At 42.2% G+C, this 25,985-nt stretch overlaps 1 protein-coding gene across 1 annotated transcript in view; it reads right to left on the bottom strand.

Annotated features, from left to right (window-relative positions):
- Positions 1-22,070, bottom strand: part of pcsk5b (proprotein convertase subtilisin/kexin type 5b) — an 86,271-nt gene extending 64,201 nt beyond the window's left edge. The window contains exons 1-3 of the mRNA XM_026187563.2: positions 21,389-22,070; positions 17,611-17,715; positions 5,401-5,553 (exon numbers count right to left, since the gene is read on the bottom strand). Coding sequence (XP_026043348.2) covers positions 5,401-5,553; positions 17,611-17,715; positions 21,389-21,568 — 438 coding nt within the window. The 5' untranslated portion in view covers positions 21,569-22,070. The remainder of the gene's footprint in view (positions 1-5,400; positions 5,554-17,610; positions 17,716-21,388) is intronic.
- Positions 22,071-25,985: the final 3,915 nt, after the last annotated feature.

Below are 25,985 nucleotides of genomic sequence, written 5' to 3'. Positions count from 1 at the left end.
AAAACCTGGCATTACTTCTCTGCACAAAACTAGAGCAAAAACATAATTCAAACATTCTCTCTATCGAGAGAGAGATAGATCTATCTATCTATATCTCTATCTATTAGGGGTGCAACGATATTCGTATCGATATTGAACCGTTCGATACAGTGCTTTCGGTTCGGTACGCATATGTATCGAACAATACAACATTTGTAATTTATTTTATCAACTTTTCTTCTGACGATGCTGTCTGTGTTGAGCGCTCAGTGAATCTGCGTTCGACTACTCCGCCTAGGCTGCACTGTCGAGCGCAGATCCACTGAGCACTCAACACAGACAGCATAGTCAGAAGGAAGAGCGCAGGGCAAGCTAGCAAGACAGAAGTTAAGCTCTCCTTACAACATTCAGATCTGGCGTTTGGAATTATTTTGGTTTTCATGTGACGTATGACCCTGAAGGTAAGCGCGTCATGAACTAAAGTAAAACAGTATGTTGGATGTGCCATGCAATGCTCAATTACATGGGTGGGAACTAGTGTGTTAGCGCAGTTAGCTCGTTAACGTGTTGGCCATCTAGCCCCATGCACGGGGCGATCGGCGGTAGCTCGTTAACGGAGATTTGCCGTGTTGTGGCGTTAAGGTCATTTCAACGAGATCAACCTGAAAGCACTAGTGGGAACACAACGAATATGACTGCACATTTACGCCGACATCATCCTAGTGCAAAGACAAAAACAACAAGCATGCTACTAACTTTAGCCGAGTCATTTAGACAGCTGTTAGCACATGATTCTCCTTATGCTGCTGAGAATATAGCCCAGAAGAAGCGGATAGTATAGCTTTTATTTTGGAAAGAGACATTTCTCTGTAATAAACTCTCTTTTCCAAAGATGAGTGATTCCTCAATCAGATACAGGGCTCGCAAAATCGCTAGCCCGACGTCCCGGAGCTAGCGATTTTTTCAGTCGGGCTACCAAAATCTATCTCTGCCCTGCCCGTCGGGCTATTGTAGGAAGGAAAAATATATGTCAATGCTTTTGCATTCTTTCAGAAATGTAGCTGGGTAATTATGTCATTGGCATCGGTGAGCCACTGTCAATATGTGACATATTGAAGTCGCGTTTGAATTTGCGCTTGTTTTTTTGCTTTCACTTTGCAATCGTGCGAACTGTGTATAGAGAGCGACAGCACTGATCTGTGAGTGATGATAATTTGTGCACCAATTCCTCTGACATCGTCTTATTAATCGTTAGCTTACTATGCAAACATAACAAGTGAAATCTCCCGCAGCTTAAACATGTGAGAGGTTGATCGCGCAGAGAATCGCTGAGCTTATGTGAGTGCATGTATAAAAGCAGCACGATATATATTTTAGTTCTGCTGAGCCAAATAAGACAGGTCAGGGTGAAGAAGTGACAGCCAAAGAAAAGCTTACCAAAAAATGGAGAAGTTATGACAAATCAGACTATAAGGCAAAAAGAAAGTGCAGCTTTATGGTTTCATGGACAAAAGAATTTCTGTGGCTGCAATATGACGAGCTATATAACCAGGGCTGCACATAAGTGGTCCGCAGGTGCGCATTCGCTGTCAAAATAAAAAACACGCACAAGGGTTAGGGTTAAATTTAAAAACTGTACTTTTGAGTTAAAATATATATTTATAATTTTAATAAATGACAAATTAAAAAGGCATGAACATTTTTTTTGTATCGAAAAAAATATCGAACCGTGACACCAAAGTATCGAACCGAACCGTGAATTTTGTGTATCGTTGCACCCCTACTATCTATCTCATAGATATATATATATAGATATCTCATATATATATATATATCTCATATATATATATATGAGATATCTATATATGAGATATATATCTATATATATCTATATATGAGATATCTATCTATATCTATCTATATATATCTATATATGAGATATCTATCTATCTATATATCTATATATGAGATATCTATCTATATATATCTATATATGAGATATCTATCTATATCTATCTATCTATATATATCTATATATGAGATATATATCTATCTATCTATCTATCTATCTATCTATCTATCTATCTATCTATCTATCTATCTATCTATCTATATATATATATATATATATATATATATATATATATATATATATATATGTATATATATATACACTGAACAAAAATATAAATGCAACACTTTTGTTTTTGCTCCCATTCCCCATGGGATGGACGTAGAGACCTAAAATTCAATCCAGATACACAATATAACCATCCCTCCCAAACAGTGGTCACAAATCAGTCCAAATGTGTGGTAGTGGGCACATCTGCTATATTGAGATAATCCATCCCACCTCACAGGTGTGCCACATCAGGATGCTGATCTGACATCATGAGTAGTGCACAGGTGTACCTCAGACTGCCCACAACAAAAGGCCACCCTGGAATGTGCAGTTTTGTCTCACAGCAAAATGCCACAGATGCCACAAGCAATGAGGGAGCGTGCAATTGGCATGCTGACAGCAGGAATGTCAACCAGATCTGTCGCCCGTGCATTGAATGTTCATTTCTCAACCATAAGCCGTCTCCACAGGCGTTTCAGAGAATATGGCAGCACATCCAACCGGCCTCACAACCGCAGACCTTGTGTAACCACACCAGCCCAGGACCTCCACATCCAGCAGGTTCACCTCCAAGATCGTCTGAGACCAGCCACCCAGACAGCTGCTGGAACAATTGGTTTGCACAACCAAACAATTTCTGCACAAACTGTCAGAAACCGTCTCAGGGACGCTCAACTGCATGCCCGTCGTCCTCATCGGGGTCTTGACCTGACTCCAGCTCGTCGCCGTAACAGACTTGTGTGGGCAAATGCTCACATTCGATGGCGTCTGGCACGTTAGAGAGGTGTGCGCTTCACGGATGAATCATGGTTCACATTGTTCAGGGCAGATGGCAGCTGAGAATGTCCCAGTTCTTGCATGGCCAGCATACTCACCGGACATGTCACCCATTGAGCATGTTCGGGATGTGCTTGACCGGCGTATACGACAGCGTGTACCAGTTCCCACGAATATCCAACAACCTCGCACAGCCATTGAAGTGGAGTGGACCAACATTCCACAGGCCACAATTGACAATCTGATAGACTCCATGCGACGATGTGTTGCACTGCATGAGGCAAATGGTGGTCACACCAGATACTGACCGGTTCTGGGTCCCCAGACCCCCAATAGCGCAAAAAACTGCACATTCCAGGGTGGCCTTTTGTTGTGGGCAGTCTGAGGTACACCTGTGCACTACTCATGATGTCAGATCAGCATCCTGATGTGGCACACCTGTGAGGTGGGATGGATTATCTCAATATAGCAGATGTGCCCACTACCACACATTTGGACTGATTTGTGACCACTGTTTGGGAGGGATGGTTATATTGTGTATCTGGAATGAATTTTAGGTCTCTACGTCCATCCCATGGGGAATGGGAGCAAAAACAAAAGTGTTGCGTTTATATTTTTGTTCAGTGTATGTGTGTATATATATATATATATATATATATATATATATATATATATATATATATATATATATATATATATATATATATATATAGAGAGAGAGAGAGAGAGAGAGAGAGAGAGAGAGAGAGAACGTGTCAGTTTTTCCCCACAATAACACAGTTATTGTCCTACATTAAGTCTCTAATTTAACAAAGAGACTTTACACTTTAAATCTTGAGGGACTTCGATTGCCAATCCTAAACTATTATCCTGGATCACGATGTGTGACTGGCAGATAATTTGGAATTCCAGCAACCAAAGACATCTATCCAACCAATTTCTTAAACCTTTATCCAGTTCAAGACTGCAGGCACGACACGGGGCTAAACGGGAGCACAGGTCCCCAGCCCATTAAAGGGCTAACACAGAGACAGACAATAACTCACATCTACACCTGCAGCCAATTTAAAATCACCAATTAAGCTAACGTGCATCATCTGTGGATTGTAGAACGCAATCAGAGCTACACCACCGAAAGCTGCGTGCCGTCTGCAAATAAAGACAACACCACCTAGTTCACAAATATTCACCAATCTCTCCCAAACTGACAGCGGCAGATCGATAACATGAGCAGATGTGCCTCTGCTTTCTCACACTCTGCTTCCACTGGAGCGCGACAAATCAGGAGGCAGGCGTCAGATATCGTTTCATCTAGCACGGGCGGGATTTTTTTAGTCCCGTCTCCTGCACCGTCTTCATTGAAAACAGCTACATGGTCACTGTCGCCGAGTGTAACCCTGGAATTTCAATATTGTTCACAGCAAATCTTATTCAGAGGCGTGTGTCACGAGCTATAGTTTATTTTCTAAAGGTTAAAGTGACATTTAGATGTGTAATGTTTAACCCTAAATTGCTCCTTCACACACTTTATTCATCGATTAGAAGCACTTTGCTATGCCTCTCACACAGCTCAATAAAATTCTAGTTATTTCAAACAATTAATGGTGTAATATTGCACTGCACTTAGATTAAATACAAACTATACAACTGGACAGAACTATCAGGCTGTGTAAGGTCACTTTGATGGGATTGACCAGAGGAAGCTTGTTTTCCATTCCAGGTTCAAAACACACATGAAGTTCTGAAAGTCTGAAAAATATATAAAACCTCGGGTCAAAGTATCGGCAGTTATCTACACTGAGTTAACAATTGACTGAGCTGGGAACACTCGACCGCACACACAAACATATAACTAAGGAGCAATGATCTCAAGGTGTATGCAAACAGGAGTGATAAGCCAGCAAAAACAAGTATCTCCCCCCCCCCACCACAGAGACACGTACACGCCTCTGTGTGGGCATTCCTGTGACAAATGCTTACAAATAAACAAAGAACCTCAATTTCCTTGTTCCAATTAGAGTTCAGATAAAAGCTAAATTTCCTCATTAATGCCGGGATTTTCAAGGCACAGGTTGGAATGGTGAAGCAGAAGCCAAAATGTACAATGTTTATTTGAGAGCAATCGTTCCCTAATAGTTGTCATCAAAGCCCCATTATATTTTTCCAAAAGCAATCCCTTTTTAAAAAATTAAAAGAAATACCCATTATAACTCTGCTCATTTTTCTGAAACATCTTTGTGGGGATGCATAAGCATTTCTCTATAGGGGAACTCTTCATTCTTATAAGACACAAACAAAGACACACGCACACACAAATCCCTCAGCTCAACTGCAGTAATCAGGACAATGCAGTGACCTAACCTGACCTTTGACCCACAAACTGGATAAATGTGGGCAAAGAACAGCATGCAATCCTCCGAGCAGACTAGATGCTGCATACACTGAGTTCATGGGCCCTTGTTATATTCTTCTGTCTGGTGTAAACAGAGAGGAAGCCTGGAATAAGTATACACTGGACTTACAATATACCACATACTGTTCCACTTGGCGTCATTATAGAATATGTTGTTTTGGGCTGGGCTGCTGTGGGCGGGGCTTGACAGCGAAAGGAGCGGGGCCTGTTTGAAATCCCTCTTGATCCTCCTTTTCACCACCTGCTGCTGTATCCACTCCACCTGAAACACACAAACAGAGACAGGCGATAGAAGAAACTGAGGAGGCTTACAATAATAACAGGGGAGCAGAATCACTTCGGAGATGACACAACCAGTATACAGGTGAAGTTCCAATGAACTGAATACTGAAGGTGAGGCAACATTTTAGGAGGATTTAAAAAAGAAAAAGTGCAAAGACATTGTCTATGTTTCCTCTTATTTGCCTTATGTGATGAACACGCAGAGGGAAAACAAAGAAACCACCTACAGAGACTAAACTACATTATACTGTTGTACGCAACCGAGCAAGACAGAAACAAATCTACTGAGTCTTAAGGGGGTGTTTTTCTTTTGGTGCTCAGCCTTAAAGTCGTTTTTATCCCAATGGACTGCCTATAAATAAGCGTAATAAGGTTTTATGTGCTGTCTCCTCTTTTAAACGTGGTAAAAGGTGAACAAATGAAGACTGCTGAAGTAAAACAAGCCACTACAAGCCCAAAAAAAACAAAAAAAAAACAAAAGCAAACTATAGATGTGGAAGACTCGCAAAGTCATGATTTATTTTTAAAGAGATATTTTAACCATGTCAGTGTTACTGTGGGCTCATCAGTTCGCTTCTCCTTTACGGAAAATTTAAAAAAAAAAATAAAAATGTTAAGACATTTGATGCACACATACGCACTAAAGGCTGTAAGGCCTCACAGGTAACATCAATCTCTCAAATGTTATGGGCTCGCTTCGAGGCGCAGAGGCATTCCTTGGCAGGAGCCTCGTTCAGACTTTGAGGCGGAATTTTCCAATGTCAAAATCCGTGCTGCCTGGATCCGAACGAGACGGCTGGACCCACTCGCGCCGCCCCAGTCAGCTCCTCTTAAAAACCTGCAAACCTTGTGTTTAGTCTAGAAGACTTCATCTGTCTGAGAAGGCCCGATCAGAAGTTTACGCGGACCCAGCGATGTTAACACAGAATCTGAAATATTAGCAGGTATGCGACTGGCACAACACAGAGCAGTTCTTTCTGAGACGTAAACATTTGTGTGATAAATGATCCAGGGATTCTCCGGCACCGAGTTTGCACCCAAACATGATTGCGCAACAGTTTATGGGGACGGGGGAACGGTGCACATTGGCACGAAATGTCAAGGTAGTTCTTCTTTATACAGAGTTTACAAAAGTGTGTAATTCTTCTGAGATGTCCGCCACACCAGCTTCTGTTTCTAGCTGTATAGACAGAATAATTTTCACACCGCAAGTGTTTTTGTTTTGCCGCTCAGCCCCGATAGTCCCAGAAATCTGAGGTTTTATTGAGCTATGTCCGACTGTAAAAGACAAAGCGTTTCTCCACATCAATAGAGCTCCAGCAGACAGGAGGAAGAGGAGGAGTAGAGAGAGAGAGAAGAAGAGAATAGCTGACATAATGACTGCAGAGTGATTATCTGGTCTCATGCACTGAAACAATCTGCCAGGCTCTCTCCGGAGAGTTTGAGAGCGAGGCAACAAGACAAGATAAGACGAGAGGAGAGGCGATAAAGAGCTGAAGAGAACGAGTCCCGGGAGAGTCAATAATATAAAAAAAGAAAGAAGAGAGAGCTGGAAGGGAAGGGAAAACAAATAGCAAGAGAGACCAAATGACAGCAAGTGAAGGGAGGATAATTGAGTTTATAAATAACTGATTTAATAACTTGAGTATGTACCTCTTTAGAAATTGTGAGGGAGGGAAAGGAATAAAGTGCAAATGATGTAATTCAATAAATGACCTCCTATAAGGAAGAAAAAAAGATGGGAAAGGAAAAGGAAATGGCAAACCAGCGCAGAGAGAAAGATAAAGTGTAGAAACGAAACAATTTTTTAAAAAACCCAGTGAGAAATTTTACTTTAGCATGATGCTTCTCCCGTCTGCCAAGGTCTCAGCTCATTTCACTCCAACTTCTATCAGGACCATCAGCTTCAAAGCAACCGTTTACACAGACCATTAGCCTCAAAACAACACTGTCATCAAGAATTGTGCGTGAGTGTGTCTGCGCAAAACCACTGGTGTATCATTACAATTTGCATACATTAGCATACCATCAACCACAATCTTTGATCAGCAGTGTAACTCTTAACTGCTCTTGTTCGTAACTTGGCAAATTGCATGGATATCTGCCCCGTGTATACCCGTAAATCCTCCTTCACCGCCATCAGGGGCGACGCAAACGCTTCAAGAAACGACAAAAAACCCCAAAAACAATAAATTCATTTTTTGCTGAAGTTTGTCTCAGATGTCGCGGGGCAAGAAACACACGTTCAGAGGAATCTAAAAGAGTTTAAAGTGGCTTTAATGAACAAGGTCAACAACCACAGAGCTGGAATTTTAAAATGCTTCTGCATGCCAGCAAGTGTACACCCTACTGAAGCGCCTTTGAGCAAGACACTGAACCTGCCACCTCCTGGGATTTAGTATTGTTTGCTACCTAAAAGCTTAGTGTTGTGAATGAGAAAGGCTCAGCTGAAGCACAAACCATACTACATCTTTGGAGATTACTCTAGATGAGGCATCTTTGTAGACTGGTGTTTGCCAATTTCACATATTCTATTGACAAAGGGGCTCTTTTTTTCCTCTTTATGAAGGCTACGATGATTCAAAAATATTTCTGAAAGCAAAAAATTATTTAAGCCAACTTTGACCAACAACGTCAAGGCAGCTGCAACCTTGTAGATCCCTTGATCATGACTAGATTGTGAAAAGAGGTAAACTCTGTTATCCCAGTGCATCCCCAGTTTTAAAAGGTTACCTGAGGTGAGCTTTAAATATTACAGCTTCCATCAAACAGCACAAACACCATGAGCACATCCTTACACCATCTTCCAATTACACTGTGCTGTTCACGTCGACACAAAAACTTGCCCTTAATTTAAAAACTGGTTACGAAAAAAGCTGCTCAGATGAAGCGTGTATTTCACCACAGCTTTGCTAACATAGTAGCGTCCCTGCAGCATTACGCAGGGTCTGTAACATAAATCATATGCCTTACTTTCAGTATCTGTGTGTCATATCTATGCCTGCATTATTAACACAATAAGAGCTCAGTGGGTGGCAGCGTGCTGGCTGTGGGGGTGCTATATGTCAACATGAGATCGCAGACATTTGTATACAAATTCTTTACATCCCAAGGAAGAAGGCTCAGCTTAAAGGTCTAGAGGTGGAAATGCCAACACTGGCATCATAATTTCAAGACTGATGGCACCCATCCATCCATAGTCATTTATATCATTTACTTCTATTCTTAAGGAGCAACAAAAAAAGCCTGGTCTTCAAGAAAAACATGAATCCATGAAAAATTAATCATTTGTTTGTGTACACGGATAAGAACTGACATTTTTTTGGAACAGTAAGTGCAAATTTGTGAGTAATGCATTTCAACAGGGAGTGTATTTTGTGTCTCCGGCATGAATCTAGCCCAGACAAAACGGAGATGCGTCACCATTGCAATTTAAAAGAATAATAATAATACTAATAATAATACTAATAAAAAGTGATGGTACTTTAATTCCTAACCAAAATCAAATTGTTCTTAAACAGCTAAACTTAACCAAGTAAATAATATGAAAGTATAGTCTATAAGTAAGCATAGACCCTACAATGTTTAAAAATCTGTGAGGTGTTACAGCTTTAACTTGGGTCTTGTGAGCGGTAAAATGACCAAGTGCACCATGAACGCCTCCAGCCGCCTATTAAAAATGGAAAATATTCATTTCATGTACATGGACACAAAGATTTATGATCATTCAGATGAAAAATGGGGACAAAAGATTTGGGTTTTCATGTTTTCATGTCCAGAAACAAGACTTGACAGAGTAGGTCGAGACCATTTCACAAACTGCGCTGTATATTGTGCGTGTTTAACTCTTCCACAACCTATTTCATGAAAATTTTTTAAACTTTCCACTGCTGTTGCTACAGTTGATGTTGGATTTCTTTACTGGGATTTTATTTTATTTTTTTATTAAAAATACATGTTTATCCTCTCCCTTCCTGGATTACCAGAGGCAGATAACGGCCTATGTAACACTTTTTCTGAAGTCGTTGAGAATAATGCCATCCTTTATTGTGTCTGCTAAAAATCACTCACTGATAACAGCCTGCAGTTATCCGCATCAATTGTGCCATGAATGCGAGGCCCTATCCAAACAAAGCCAATATCGCCCGTATTATTGCCTCTAAAACTTCCCCATGTATCACTACCATTGTGTCAGTGCCAACTCACTGGCTGGCTCTGGGGCATAACGACCTCCTCCATTCATTTAACTGCAGTGTGGTGTAGCAGAGGAATGATCTGGTAGAACCTGTACCTCTGTCACCCTGCCTTTACTCCCAGTCTGACTCCCGCTCCTATCTCACTTCCTTTTTTTCCCCCTTTTTAAATCCCTTTCCTCGTCAGCCCCCCCCCTCTCCTTCGCTGCATTTTTCAGTCTTCTTCTCTGCAGGTGCCCATTTCTCTCTCAGATGGCCTGTCTCTGTCTCTCTCTCTCATTCCCACTCCAACCCCCTTCCAACCTCCCTCCCTCCCTCGCTCTCACTCTCATTCACTCTGTATAAGGGTTTGCAGGTGGCTCTAGCTGGCTGGGTCAGTAACCAGGGGAAACTGGGGAAGAGTTCACTTCAATAGAACAAATGGGAACAAATTGATCCACTTTTACTGCTGTTTGTGTGACGATGTTAGAGCTCCAGGCAAAAAAAAGCTAATGGATAGTGAGCAGAACACCCAGTGAAACCCTTGCAGTAACATGAGAAACCAGTTCTTGTCCTCTCTCTGGGGTATTTCAGAGACTCGGCCCTAACTCGGCCATCACAAACAGCGTGGGCCGTCACGGCCAGCTGTGGGGGCTCGTCTCAAAGCTTAGACTATTTTAATGGTTCATTTGTTAAACAAATTCAAACTAAAAATTCAGGATTCTCGGCCTAATGGAAATTTGTACTTGGGACTAAGATGAGTCTGATAAAATCTAAGGGTATGCACATTATCCCTGAGGTCCAGACACTAACTATGTCGTCTCCGTAATGCAATGAGCGTCCTCGTCTTCTGCATATCTATGAATACAGCAAGGCATCTGTGCGGTGAACAAAAAAATTCTGTGAGCCAAAAGAGAAAAAACACTGAGCATATTTTAATTGTTTAACAGTGTAATACGTAGATATGAGCTCATTTTGGTAGTTTTACTACGTGGTAAACCGCTGTCCTGATGTGGCGGAGCAATAAAACATTCAAATTTAATTTTGTTGTCACGGCTATTTTGCATTTTAGTCTATCCCAGTGAGGATTCAGCTGCAAACCACACCTGGCTCTCAGTTTTCATGCACATGTCTGAATAGATGACTTCAAGTAAACAAGAGCCTTTCTAAGTGAAACCGGCTGGAAGCACCGTGCTCCTTCAGCTAGAAGGCGTTCGGCAGTTGTTTCTCCCTACTAATCTCTGCGCACACATCAAAAGGACACTACAAAAGGAGAAAACAACCACTGTCGTGCTGTAATTGTTGTTTACAGTAAACTTGAAATGTCTGGAAATAGATTTCAGGCAAAGCAGACTAAGTGTACTTGAACAAAAAAAGAGAAAAGACTGCGGCTGTCCAAACTCTCTTGGAACTCCCAGCATGAATGACTCACGAGCATGCGTCAGCAGAACTGAGCAAGGTGCATGCCGAATACTGCTTAATACAAAAAGACAAGTTCGTATAGATAGCCACTTAATTAGGTACACTTGTTAAGCTGCTCGTGGCATGGCACCTCAGTGCATTTAGGGATATAGACATGGTCGAGACCACCTGCTGAAGGTCAAACCAAGAAGAAAGGTGGGCTACAGCAGCAGAAGACACTGGGTGCCACTCCTGTCAGGTCAGAACAGCTAAAAAGAGGATATCGGATTCCACAACAGAAGATTTAAAAAAAATGTTGCCTGATCTGACGAGTCTCCAGTTCTGCTGTGATATTCAGATGTTAGGGGACAGAATTTGGCATAAACAACATGAAAGCATGTATCCATGCTGCTTGGCATCAACAGTTCAAGTTGTTGTTGGTGATGTTGGGATATTTTCTTTTCCAAAGTTGAAGTTATTTTTACTTTTGTTCCCAACTTTGCTCATTTGAATTGAAGTACAGGGATTGGAGAAGAGGCCACTTAGAGGCAAAAGGTAGAGAAGGGTAAATATCTACTCGGAAAGAGGGTGTACTGACCTGTACTAAACTTCAGACGCTCCACAACCAACTGTGGAAGAAAACTTCTGCTGCAGAGAGCCTGTTAAGGCCAGGTTTGAAAAATAGATATGTCCACACACGACTAACAGATTCCAGCTGTGCAACTACAACAATTACACTTGTGGCTCTCGTGTCAACATTTTTTCTCCTAGTTGATATTTAGGGGCATGAAACAGAGTAAAGATTATGACCTCTCTATGCGGTAAGACAAAGAACTTACGGCATGCATCGCATCTGCCACCAGCACCAAAACAGCATATGATGAAAAGTTTTCTTTGACCTACTTTGATGTGAAATTACAATGACAGCTTAGAAGGAGCAAAAAAAAAAAAAAGAAGAAAAGGTTAATAAATAAGCCAAAAGTAACGTTCAAAAACAACAATGCAGTCATGCATATTTTCACAGATACAGCACGGCGCAGGCTCTCCCCTGCGACAGCACTGACAGTCGTCTACGTTCTCGTGCATGTAAACTGTGTCGCACTCCAGACAGAAATCAGAGGATGCAAAACCTTTAACAAATTATGTTTGATCAAGAAGCTTTTAAAATGTTTCCAAATAGCTTGTCCTGAAATACTTTCTGCAGGTTTTCCCAGATTTCTGCATCCTGGGAGTCCAAAATGACTACAGCAGCTACAGCCACAACATCCACGTTTATAGGAAATGTGCCAAGCTGAACTAAACTCAATCTAGGATCCCATCGGCAACCCTCTGATGCTTTAGCCTCTGTAGACAGAGCCAATATTTCAGGGCTTCCTTTGTAGCCAGCAGATATCTGGGACAATACTTCCTCTTAAGTCCACTTGTCATTGTTTACGACTGTCAATCGATTTTCAAAAGCTACGTGGCATCAGGGGCCAACAGCTTCAAGATTGCATTTCAGTGTTCCCTTTTTTCCTTGTTCACCTCCATGCAGTCAAAAGCTGTTCAAATGGGATTCATCAATACAATACTATACAATACAATACTGTTTCATGAACCCTGTTTGTCCTTGTTTAAGGGTCAAGGTGACGCCACGTGCCCTCTCACAGCCTGGAAAAATAAGCGGTCTTTGACCTGAGAGGCAAGTGACACTGCAGTTAGGCGGGTGCCATAAAGTGGTAATCTGTGCTGTGCCTCATCTCCATGGTAACATGTGTGCCAGAGTCTACTGTGGATGGTAGGGTGCGCCTTTCACGGCATCGCTACACCCCTCTGACTCACCCACACACAAAACACACACGGCTGTCATTATTACAAAACCTGATTGCAAAACATCATTAGCAGAATGCCAGACCTCGCTGCTGCCAAACTGGCTGTCACGTTGATCCCAAACCTCGTAGACAGGTCCGCAAAAAGGACAGCCAGTCAGCAAGGGAAACACCGACAGCTCTATTTCGCTCCACTTTTCATTTATTCTGTGTCTCCGATGCATCTTTCTCCTTCTTCCGTGCATTCTAATAGGCAATCTTCTGTTTTCTGTCATTTAACCTCTTCTCTCTAATCTAGTCTTTTTTTCTTTTCTTTTTTTAAATCTCTCAGTTTCCCAGCCAGCTGGCATCCGGACACAGACCTTCCTCCAGCGTGGCACAGTGTCAGGCCCAAGAGGGCAAGAGAACCAAAGACAGAGGGAGGGGGACGAGTGCACAGAAAGCAACAGTGAGAAAAGAGGGAGCTCTTGACAGGTGATGACAGCAGGTGAACAGAAAAAACAAAAAACAGCTGAGTGGCCCAAAAATACAGAGAAAGGAAACTGAAGAGAAACAATGAAACAGGATAACAGATAAGCGGGTAAAGAAGGTGACAGACGGCTCCTTTTCTTTCTTTTCCTCCTCTTCCCGTTTCATCCCGTCTTCCAGTAATCACACTGATCCATCACCATCATTCTTCAGCAGTCGCCGTGCATTTATGAGTCCGACACAGATTTATTCGCCGTTCAGAATCTGCATGCAACATCGCCGCTGCTGTATGTAAACGCTGTAAGAGGCATCGCTGCCCTGTTTCCTCAGGATCAAGTCCCAGCCTGTTCAAGAAAGTGACCCGCTTCATCAAACAGGCAGACATCAACAAGTCTGAGTCAGGTACTAAGATGACAAAAATATGCAAAATGTGAGATAAGGAGGTTTCACATGTCTTGGACGAGTCAAACGGTCTTTTACTTCAAAGGCTTTTTAAATCTACTGTAAACATAAACAAGACATCAGAGGAGCAGACAATTGTACAATCGTGTGAACAAGCAACAGGTTTGATTTAGTGATTTGTCCCCCGTGTTTTGATAAAGCTCAGTGTTGTGATGTGGAGGCCTCGTGTGTAATTCGGTCCGGGTTTGTTGACCCGATGAAGTGACGAGAAGAGCACTGACAGCGGTTTAGATCAAACTCTTGTTCAAACGGAAAGTTTTTTCTCAGCTGACGACAACAACAACAAAAGCATGTTATTTACTTTACTAAGGCTGTATTTTAGAGTTACAAAAGAAATCCTGCCCACAGTGATGTGAAACCAAAAAACAAACCTCATAATAAAGATCAAATATTCTGATTTATGATTATGTCACGTTGTGTTATGGTGATCCACAACCATCATGGAAAAATTTTGTTTTGTCCGTGACGGATTCTGTAGGAGAGTTGTGCCATCTGATCTGCCACAACCAGGTTCCTCTGGCTGAGATCAAGATAAACTGTCGGTTTATCATCAGGAAAACACAGAGCAGCTGTGGCTTCACTGGGATCTCAACGCTTGGACGGAAAAGTTTAGAATTTCTCTGAATTTGGATTTACTAGGGCTCCACTCTGACCCCTGGGCCCTATTTCAGGAAGCCGGTTTAGAAAACTCAGAGTGAAAAACGATACTCAGGGTTGAGTAACCCCGAACTGTCCAACTCGGAATATTCGGTTTCAGAAAGGCTGATAACAATTAATTCAATCAACGCGGAGTTGCTTTAACCCCAAGTTAAACGCGCGCACGAGGATACATAAAGCCCTGATTAGTGGAGCACAGATTAAGCGAGTCACCATGGAGACGGAGGGAAAGAAGGCGCGGTCAATGTATTTTACAGCGCTTGAGGCCGAAATTCTGATGGCAGCATATGCCGATAACATGCAAATTCCGCGGAAAAAAAGTAACACAGCCTCAGCTGCAAAACAAAGGGAGCATGCATGGCAAAACATAGCCGACAGAGTCAATGCGTGAGTGTTAATTTAAACATTGATCTAGGGATTTCCACCCATTTAACACGTTATTGTATTTTATTTTATTTTTTATTTCATACATTTTATTTTGTGATGTGATGTGAGCGCAGGTGCAACCCAACAGGCCCCAAACGTTCCTGGCAGCAAGTAAAAATGAAATATAAAAATATAGTCCAAACAGGTAAGGTGTAATTGTATTATGAGCCATAGTGCTTGGTCTGTTTGTCCGATGTAAATCAATTGCAGTTAGAGGCTACATTAATTTCCCCTCTGTAAGCACTTATTGAAATTATCTGAGCACATTACAAGTACATATTTGCTTACTCGGTATGCTCAAATGTGACCCGTTATAGCCAACAGAAAAAAAAGCGGAGGCCCGAAAAACAGGTGGGGGTCCTCCACCACCACCACTCACAAAGGCTGAGCAGTTGGCTTCCACATTTGTGACAATGTTGGCAGCATCACATATGATCTTCACAGTGCACAGAACACAAATTAGCATCCATTACTATAATGAAATAATTTGTTAGTTTGAAATGCTACAGGGAACTATGTACCTGTACATTAATGCTGTGGAAAGACTTCCTGTTCACATAGTCTCCTTCATTTACTGAAGGAGCAATGATTGGAATGTGAGTGCCATCTATACAGCCAATCACGCCTGGGAACCGTGAAAATAAATGTAAAATTTAAGTAGTAGTTCAAGTATCACCACATCATGAATTAAGTTTCGTTCATCCTGATACCTGCACTTTTGTGGCATCCCTCTTTGATAAATCTTGTGGGTCTATGACCGGGGAACACCACAAACGAGTACAGGAGACGTTTCAGTGCAACTGTAACATTCCTGACTGCCCGACAGACGGTAGCCTTGGAAACGTGCTCAGCGTCACCAATATTATACAGAAAGCTCCCGTTTGCAAAAAACCGAAGTGCAATACAAATAATATGTACAGAACTGAGAGGATGTCCGCGATGTGTCACATGAGCAATATTAGGCCTGAGGATGTTATTCAAATAAATTATAGATTGTGCTGAAAAACGGTAACGTTCACACAGAAAATCATCAGGAAATGATAAAATGTCCGAACGTGCTCTAATCACTCTCTCCCGGCGGAGAGCTCTGCGGAGAATTTGGGCTTCAACATCTACTGGCTCTTCAAGGAAGGAGCACGCCATGTCTGACACTTCCTACAGTCAGGTTTCTGACAAAGAGGCGGAGAAGGTCAGGGTTAGTTGAAGTAAACCTGCTAGGGGGCAGGTTAGCTTCACGGAGTGTGTCGTCATAGTAACTCACTCAGAATTAATCTAAACTCGCTTTGTGAAACCGAAAACCCAGAGTTTTAGTTAACTCAGGGTATACTTACTCAGAGTTTGCACTAAACCGGCTTCCTGAAATAGGGCCCTGGTCTCTGACAAGTAGGTGGCTATATGTATACACACACACACACACACACACACACACACACAGGACACTTTATTAGATACACCTTAACTCACAACTCACTGCATCCAGTTACAATTTAGGTGACCTGCTGAATATGTTGAGACATGCTCAATAATCCAGGTTAGGAAATCCCAGAAAGTTGCTTTTGTTCATCTGGAAGCCGAGTTTTCAGTGGAAGAAATGTTTCATCGCTTATACAAGTAACTTCTTCATCTCACTGCAGGCTTCCCCCAACACGACTGCCTAACAGTGAGATGTGAACTCAGTTTTATAATCGTTGATATTCAAAGGCTATGAGCACTATTCACAGAGAAGTACAATCACACCATCGTAAAATGGTGAAAGATGTACTCTTACGGCCCCTTCCTCGGTTCAACTATGATTGTTCCACATAAGTACTCCACATCCTACCACTCTTGCTCACAATGTCACAAATCTCTGATCATCTCAAACTACTTTCTTGAGTAATCTACCGGATCTCAGTTTAGTGGAGAACCTTTGGGATGTGGTAGAACAGGAGATTCACATCATGGATGTGCAGTAGACCGATCTACACCAACCGTGCTATCATGTTCACATGGACCGAAATCTGTGAAGAATGGTTCCAGCACCTCATTGAAACTGTGCCATGAACAATTAAGGTAATTCTGAAGGAAACAGGGGGTCCAGCCTAGTACTGGAGTACGGTGAATCAACCATTGTCAACACTGTTGACAAGTTTATTTCAAGGAAAATTATATTTTTAATCTTCTTTTATCTCCTTTAACCTCATCAAATTCAAACTAAAAGCAGTAGTAGGCAGATTTCATCATTATTCACTTGGCTGTTCGCAGGATGAACCACTGCAGAGTAAGATGACAGCCCTTGTAAGAGGTGTATGAAAAATCTACTGAAAACATGTTCAATTCTGGCAAAAGGTCCTCAGTGTATGCTAAAAGTTAATATTTAACTTATCAGTTAAAACCATCTTAACTCAAGGTCCACTTGCTTTTTCCAGAACTGCAAACAGAACCTCATGATCTTCATCAGCGGATGGAGTTTGTTCAGTTGAGTCACCTGATGATAATCAGTCATCTCCATCACAAGTGAGTGAACTTTGTACAGATTTGAACACCACACGTTATCCAGGAAAAGGAACTTGAATTAAGATCATATAAAACTACCTACAGTATCATTTCAGCACAAAAGAAACATTGATGCTCAATCTTTCATAAACAGCACAACAGACTTACCTTAGGCTCCATGGAAATGAAACTATGGCGACCACGGCTGGACAAAGTCGACCTCTTAATAGTCCGACTATGGAAGAAGTGATAGTGGTCTCTGAGATCCCCAATCTGCAAAACACACAAACAGACTATTCATCACCACTATGCCTTTCTCTGCTATAGTCTCCTAAAAAGTGAGCTTCATTTTTAATGCTGCTCACAGTTTTCTAAAGTCAAGGCGCAGGTCTCGCCATCTTCTCACTGCTGATTTATTCCCTGCTGAGAGCAAGACTATATTGTCAGAGAACCAGCGCACAATGGTTGGTTTGAACGTTAGCAGCGGCGGAAGTAACAGAAGTTGGGGGTTATGTCTACAAGAGGAAAACCAAGTTGGATAGTATCTGCAAGTCATCTGTGAACTTCTTGTCGTAGCTGTTCTTATAGCTACTGACATGAGAGGTTCAAGCTTTGGACCCAGCGCTTTGCGGCACCGCTAACAGTTAGTTTCGTTTTTGTTTGTTTTCTAAAACAAGTGGAACTTGTGGAAAGGATGTATCAGTGAGCCACCGTCATTATTTCAGGGCTCTTAATCATTGTTGTTTAAAATAGATCTTTATAACTCTTTATGGCTGCACGATTGTTGCAGTGCTGCAGAAAGAATATGGGCCTGTCATCATTAAAAAGGCTGAGAACCACCATAGCTTTAAGTATTTCAAAACATTTTTCTAAAAAAGGTCATGTTTTTGAATTATAATGACATTTTTCTCTCTTAATATTTGTTTTTTCCCAGATATTATACAGAAACCACATTTAGGCTCTTAAATCAATCAGATAAAGGACAAAAGGCTGTGAACTTTAAAAAGAAAAAGAAAAAAAGGAGGGACAGCGAGGGGCAGACAAGTAAAGTGAAAACAGACAAACACAGAGAGGCCAGACAAATGTACAGATAGACACACACACAAAGATTTTGAGTGACAGAGGATCCACAGACAGACAATGTTAGACGGAAAGCTGCTGGTCGGTGATTAGTTTTAATAATTGATAAAGACCAAACAGTCCCTCAGATGATCAAACTGTCATGGCTACCAAGGGTCCTGTGCTATGTCACTGATCCTTCCACTGCCACAGAGCCCATCAGATCAGCTTTCGGCTCATGTACCGACACACACTCCAAAGTAGAGATGGATAAAATGAGAGGCAAGAAAGTGCCAATAAATCCATGACTTTCAGTATAACATCTAACCTTCAGCGTGCGTTTTCAATCTTAACTTGAAAAACAGCTAAGCCTACAAATATGGCTTCCCTTGTTGCTCTAGATATGACTGTGTGATCATATGGGCAGGCACATTACGGTAGACTGAAATTTTATCGGAATAATTCAAGAGTGAATCACAACTTCTACTTAACTGTTGGGAATTACACATCTCAGTCCTGCAGAAAAAACACTTCATCAGTGATTCATGATGTCTTACTTCTCCAGACCTTTTTCACTAGAAGCAATAAATCTCCATATCATCTATATTTCATGACCAATAGTACCAAGAAATGCCAAAAGGTGATGCGCGTTTTCCCTTTGGACCTTAATGTTTCATACCTGTAAGACTAATGTCTCATAACAGGACAAAGACTTCAGGACAAAACACACAGGCTGAGACACTGCGGTACTTTGACACCTTCTTGCTTCACGGTGCAAACACTGCAGCTTTATCACGGCCTCTCAAACAAATCGAGGACAATGCTCAATAATCAAATGAATCATTTTTTCAATGGAAAACTGATCGTTTCATGTGTTTGGATTATTAGCGTTGTCAAAAACAAAGGTGTTACTCTAGACATTGCACTTGTTTAGTTACCTCTAGAGTAACAATGCTGATTGGCCTGATGCCTTTAACAAATACTACAAACTGCACAAAATATGTAACATGTCGTTGATGTCATGATGCACACACTTCCTGCACATGTGTGTCTCTAGATTACGACCAGTGGCTTTCACGGGCTCTCTCATCTCCTCAAAAAAAAAAAAAAAACACCAATTTTAACAGAGATCCACGTCTGAGGCCTTGTCAGCTGATTTAGCCAGTGTCTTAGTCTGGGAAGGGGGCTCCATAGTTAAGAGGATTACCCAGAATTCCCCAACGAGGTGCTCCCTCTCTCCATGCCAACTCTTTTCATCCATCCGTCCATCTATCGTCCTTTCTTTCACTCCCTCCTTCTCCCATCTCCCAGTGTGTGGTTATCTTTGTCTGTGCTCTTCTTTCCAACCCTGTGAAGAAGACCATATTGTCCGCCACACTGTTTTCTATCCATTCATCTTTTTTCCCCCCCCCCTCACAAATTTAAACTCCATCTCATTTAGTGGCTATTCCCAGAATTATTTCATTACTAGCCCCAGCAAGTTTTTTTTTGATTTACAAACGCTTGGCAGCTTAAGTTCTTCGTGCACATACATGAGTGCTGCACTGATATCAGGAGGACTGGGTGGGTGTCAGAGTTCACATTAGGCAACCAAAAGTGTGTTGCTATCGCTCCCATGGGAGCGGCTTTCGGCTGACCCCCAAACCAGGAAGTGAAGTAAAAACTTGTCTATGAGGTGTCAAAGTCCAGTGAGCCTTCCTGTATTGAGATGGAAATTAGGGCGAATGGTGGGGGTTGGAAGCAACACTCCACCACTCCACTCCACAGGAAAATTCCTATGGGGGTGGTATAGAAAGAGGGGGGTCCACACATTAGTTCCCGTCAAAGAGAGGGGATAAACGAGGCCATTAAGGCCTACTCTCTAGGGTGTATAGTGGGTGGGCAGGCTGGATAAGGTGGAGGGGTGGAGGTTCAATAGCTGTTGACTGGACTACCCCACAACAACCTGTCAGAATGCCCCCTCTGTTCCATGCTGTCTTCATGTCGACCGCTGACAAGTGCAGGCTTGAACTGCCCACGTAGTTCAGTCGTATGTGTGAGGTCCACATTTGTGTGTCTTCTCTCTTTTGTTAAAACAAAACAAGTACTATGCTAAAAAAAATAATAATTTTAAAACATTTCCTAAAACCACATTTGGACCAAGTTAACAGATAAATTCCTCATCTGGTGTTTACCAATAAAATGACAAAACATAAAAAGAAAGGAGGCACATCTGAAGCCAGTGTCTGTGCGTGTATGTTCTTCACCAGATGGATCCAGGAGTTAGTTTACACCATGTTAAGCAATGGCACCTGCTTTTGGCCTGATGCGGCTGATCTAATCGATACTGGAGGGCCTTGAACAGTGGAATTATGTACAGTATGGGGAATTAAAGAGAAAAAGACAAAACAAAAACAGCTTGAGCAGCCCCGTTTACTACTATATAAAATGGTGTTTGGCTCACACACCAAGGACTTTTGAGTGAAATCTTACACACAGAGAGAGAGAGAGAGAGAGAGAGAGAGAGAGAGAGAGAGAGAGAGAGAGAGAGAGAGAGAGAAGTCACTTCCAAGCTCATAAACCAAACAGCACCGCTAGCCGTCACTGGGGTGGCAAAACGACCAAGCACATGAGACTTCAGTGGAAACACCGTGAAGAGGCACCTGTTGTGCCATCCTGCAGCTGGTCTACTTTCTTTGTTCCTTAAAGCTTCTCCTTCCCTGGTCTGTTTCAGAGTTAAAAGAACCCGGGTTGGCTCAGGTTTGGACTTCAGACTTTGAGGTTTAATCGCGCAACTTTGCCGCCTTGGAAGAGGCATATTAAGCCCAATTTTAAGAGTTGACGAAAACACAGAGAGACACAAATTAGAGGCAACTTTGACCGGATCAATAAGCAGTAAGACACATACCTGTCCCATGTTTCTATAGCCGTATTTTTCCGCTATCCGGTCAGCCACCTCGGGTCCCCCGGCTATCCTGACTGCCCAATGGTTGGTGTAAATCCGAGCTTTGCACGGCGGGGACGCAAAGCCGAGGTAGAGCGCCAGGACGCATAGCAAGCCTCTTCTCCAAGCGGCGTTGTGGACCATCTTTTAAACAGACTCTTCTCCTCCTCCTCCTCCTCAGCCGACCAGGCAAACAACCAAACTTCTCTTCTCGCCGAGAGAGGCTCTCATAGAAACACAAATATCCCGGCAAAAGAACTGAGAGAGAGAGAAAGAGAGAGAGAGGAATGGGGAAGGAAAGGAGGTCCGAGGGGGAAAAATACACCTTATCTTCAAACCTCTCTTTTTCACATGGGAGAGTTGGAAGTTTCGTGCGTCTTCTCTCTATTCCCCCCCTCTCTCTCTTTCTCTCTCTCTCTTTTTCCACGGTGGATAGAGAGGAAGTGTGAGTGTGTGAGCGCTGTGCGTCTTCTGCGCGCAAAGTTCGCGTACGTGTGTGCGCGCAGAGCTCCTCAAAGCTGATTTCTGCTTCTCCACGAACAACTCGGATGTTGCTCGTTCAGCTCATCGGGCTTTCATGTGGCGAAATGGCTACAGCGCCTCCCCACAAATAACTAGCTGACACTCTGGAGAGTAGAAACAACTCAAGCCGCGGGGTTTCCCTGCCGAGCTCCGCTGGGTCTTAAAGACACTCGGCTTGGATCCGCCGCCGCTGCCCGCCTGTCTGCCAGACGCAGATCAGCCGCAGGGAGGGGTCAAACCGGGGGCTCCAAGGGATTCCTCCAAGAGCCCCCTCACCCTTACTCAATACCCTCTCAAAATTAAGAATTAATTATCTCAAAGTCGAGTGGAAATTATAGAAATCGAACTTTATTTTTAATTACTTTTGATTTTTTCATCAATTGACTGACAAAAGACACTGTGACTGCAAAGAGTGAACATATCCGCTGATGTGTACCTTAGGGTAATTTTCCATTTTCCTAACTGGTGGAGCAAGTACCCCGGGGGGTATTACTGCAGTAGCCTGGGGGTTAAGTAGACAAATTAGTAGTTAAAAAACCCAAAAGAACCTTATTTAACTAAGGTAGCCTGAGCAGCTTTGAGCAGAAAAGGTAACAGTTATCTAAAACGAATGTTTTAGGGGCAGAAAGGCAAAAAAAATATGGATCCATTATTTAAAATATTATTAATTGTTAAATATTTTATCAAAAAACAAGTATCTTACAAAATGTTTTTGATGTATATACTGTTAATATAATATATAAATATAGACCTATATGGATATATTTTCTAAGTAATTAGGAAGTGTGCTGCTTAAAGTAGGCATAGGTTTAAATGTATTTGCTAAAGAACAGTTTAAATAGGCAGCCAACATAACTGGATCCAATATTTTAAAATATCAATATTGGAGATATGGGAAATGGCTAAAATTGCTCACTTAGAGTATGAATAATATACACTTTTTGCAAGTATAGGAATTTAAAGCTAATAGTTTGAATATATATGTGTACAGTACTTTGCAAATGTCTTGAGCCGCACCTCATTTCTTGATATCTATATATTTATTTATATTTTATAAGAGTAGTGGATGAATGGCTATGACTGACTGTTTGAAAGCAGGTCAGATCCTCTTTTAAATCTGTTCAAATAAATACATTTGAACTTGAAACATTTGAGTTTCTGGAGTCCCTGTGACAGTGCTGGGGATGATAATGATACAGAACTGACCCCAAAAGTGATTAGTATTATCAGCAGATTACCTGTTATGTCTGTTTTCTTGATTTTGGGATTCATGTGGTTGTTAATCCCCCCAAAAAACACAGACAAACTTTTAAAGGTAGAAAGAAACATGTTGAGATTCTTCACTGGACCTGATATGACAATCTACACTTTTGATATTCTGCAAATTAATTTATAAAAAACACACAGGAGTGTGCACTTTACATCTGGTGACTCCGATGGGAGTGCTGTTTTCTAACGATCGACCGTTTCGTAAGCTTTCCCTGACTGACAGATTTTTATATGTTTGCCCGCGTATCACATTTCAAAAGCTGTGGTGTTTTTCCTCACCCTGAAAAGTTCACCAGCTAACAAGATGGCTCATTATACTTTGGATGCAGCTCGTTTTTCCCGCACCTTGAAATCTGCTTTTGAATGCATGCTTTGTCAGTCTCTCTGGCCAATATTGACACAGACATGCCAACGTAAAGTTGAGCAAACTATGACCTTCACCTCAGCCATCATCCAATGAGAAACAACCACAGATGTGTAAATATTATTTATCCAGAAAGAAAATATTCTTCTTATTTACAGAAGACACCTAATCCCTCTTTTAGTTTTGTCAGTTTGATGATTCTTTACGTCACGATTAATGATTTGCCGTGCGGATTGTTTCGAAAATATCTTAGGTTAGTTCGCTTGAGTTGGGTTTGCCTTCGGCTACATCTTTGGATGCTCGACTGCCGCTTTGCTGTATGTCGGGATTATGTGCCTTCCTCCAATACTGGTTTAATGCACATTTTCTTCTATATCAGTGAAGCTCTAGATGTCATGGCCCCCCAGATCACAGCCCAGGTCAAAGCCGAGTGAACGCTGTCATTGTGGAATGTGTTCAGAATTGAGCCTTTCATTCAAGGTCCTTGTTGATTGATGGGTTTTTGTTTTGCAGCAGTTTCCTGGCGACGTCTCTGTTCGCACTGAAAACTCTGTTCTGAGTGGTACACAAGTAAAAATCAGCATAATTGCACTAATTACAGCCAATTTTATTGCTGAATGGACCCCGCTGCCACGTCTTACAACAAGCGGGAGGACAAGACCATCTCACGGCACGCTCAGATAGAGACGAAAGCGAGTTAAAAAGGCAGATCCACTGATCGCACTCCATTCAGCAGGGTGAGAAAAGAAGAGGAGACAAGATACAGCAGAAATTGATCTGGGCATCAAAATTGAGCACCCAGGTCACGAGACAGCCTTGAGCAATGGGGCCCCCTGGTTTCCATTCAGGTCTTAGCTGTCGCGATATCCTGCGTGACAGCTTCACAGCTCCCAGAGTCTTCTCCAGGGAGAGAACCGAGTGAATCCCAACAAAACGTCTTTGTCGACATCTGAGAGCGGAGCGGTCACACGAGTGTCAACAAACACTCCGAGGGGCATTCCTGTGTGCATTCCTGTGCCTCTTCAGTGGAATAACAGGGTGAATCGCGTGTTTGAAGCCAAATACAACTTCGGGGGGGGGGGACTCCACGATACAGTACAATAGAAGGCCTCAACAGGAAACCGCAGCCAACAAGCTTCATTCAACAAGGACACAGCTAATTTGTTCATTCAGCATTGAGCCCATCACTTCTACAGGGAAACATCCCACATGATTTTTCTTCCATCAGCACAGGCATGTTATCAGATGTGAGCTAGTCATGTAAATGCATCCAAATTGCTTTCTAATGTCTCCACATTCTGTCATTGGTTTGCTTTCCTTTTCTCTCCAAATGTTCTGTTTTTTGCTCTTTACTTTCCTTCACGTACCTTTATGTCCCTTTGGTTATTTCCCATGGCTCCTTGGCCTATTACGTATTGGTATCTCTCTGGGCGGACATCCAGGGAGCTGAGGCAACTTCACTTTGACCTTTGACCTTGTCGTTTTAGGCTCCTGCACTTAGGCCACAATAGCACCTGCCATTCACCAACTTTCTCTCCTCGCTGTCCTGAATTTTATCCTCCCATATAACCATCATTCTCCTCATCTCTTCACCCTTTCCTTTGTCCAACACATTCCAGGGTTATATAGGCTCCTCTGGGTGTTCACACACACTCTCTACATTCACTTGAGACAATGAATGTAGGGTGGAGACAGAGAGCAGTATAGCTAAAACTTTGAAGGTCCATCTGTGAATGTTGTCACCACCAGTTTTCTGTGTACTTATCAGGCAAAAATGACTCAAATAATCTGCAAAAACAAAAAAGTGTTTGTTTTTTTTAGGTTTGATCACCTCACATTTAGACACACTCGTGTAGCATCACACGTATGAACTGTGTACATTGATCTGCCTCAGTATTAAAACCAGCTTCATGAAGGCCCCACTCTCTGTGCTGCTCAAACAGGCCTGAACCAGCTGTATATGGATGTAGGACCTCTGGAAGCAGAAAGCTGGCAGAAGAGCTTCCGTGAATTAGGCTTGTTCCAGTATATCCCACAGACTGGGATCAGGGACATTTAGGGGCCCTTTCATCACCTTGATACTTTGTCACGTTACACAAGCCGAGCTGTTTTTTCAGTGTCACAGGGCACTTTGAACTTTTGAGGAACAGCATGCCGCTGCCATGTGAAGCATGTCAGGTTGATATACTGATAAAGACCGAGTGTCTGCCAGTAAAATAATGCATTGTAACAAAACGGTCAATGTGACCCATGTCAGTGGTTTTCACCAGCACACTCAGTCTGAATATTTTGATTTTCATAAGAGGATTTATTTGATATGTTCCTGTAACAGTGATCCACTCAGTCTGGGCTCCTGGGTCAAAAGTCTGTGTATGGCATGGAATTAATACTCACATAGGGCAGTTA

The sequence above is a fragment of the Astatotilapia calliptera genome, chromosome 12 (genome assembly GCF_964374335.1).
Source record: "Astatotilapia calliptera chromosome 12, fAstCal68.1, whole genome shotgun sequence".
Classification (NCBI taxonomy): Eukaryota; Metazoa; Chordata; class Actinopteri; order Cichliformes; family Cichlidae; genus Astatotilapia; species Astatotilapia calliptera.
This window is presented reverse-complemented; position numbering and strand designations above follow the sequence as displayed.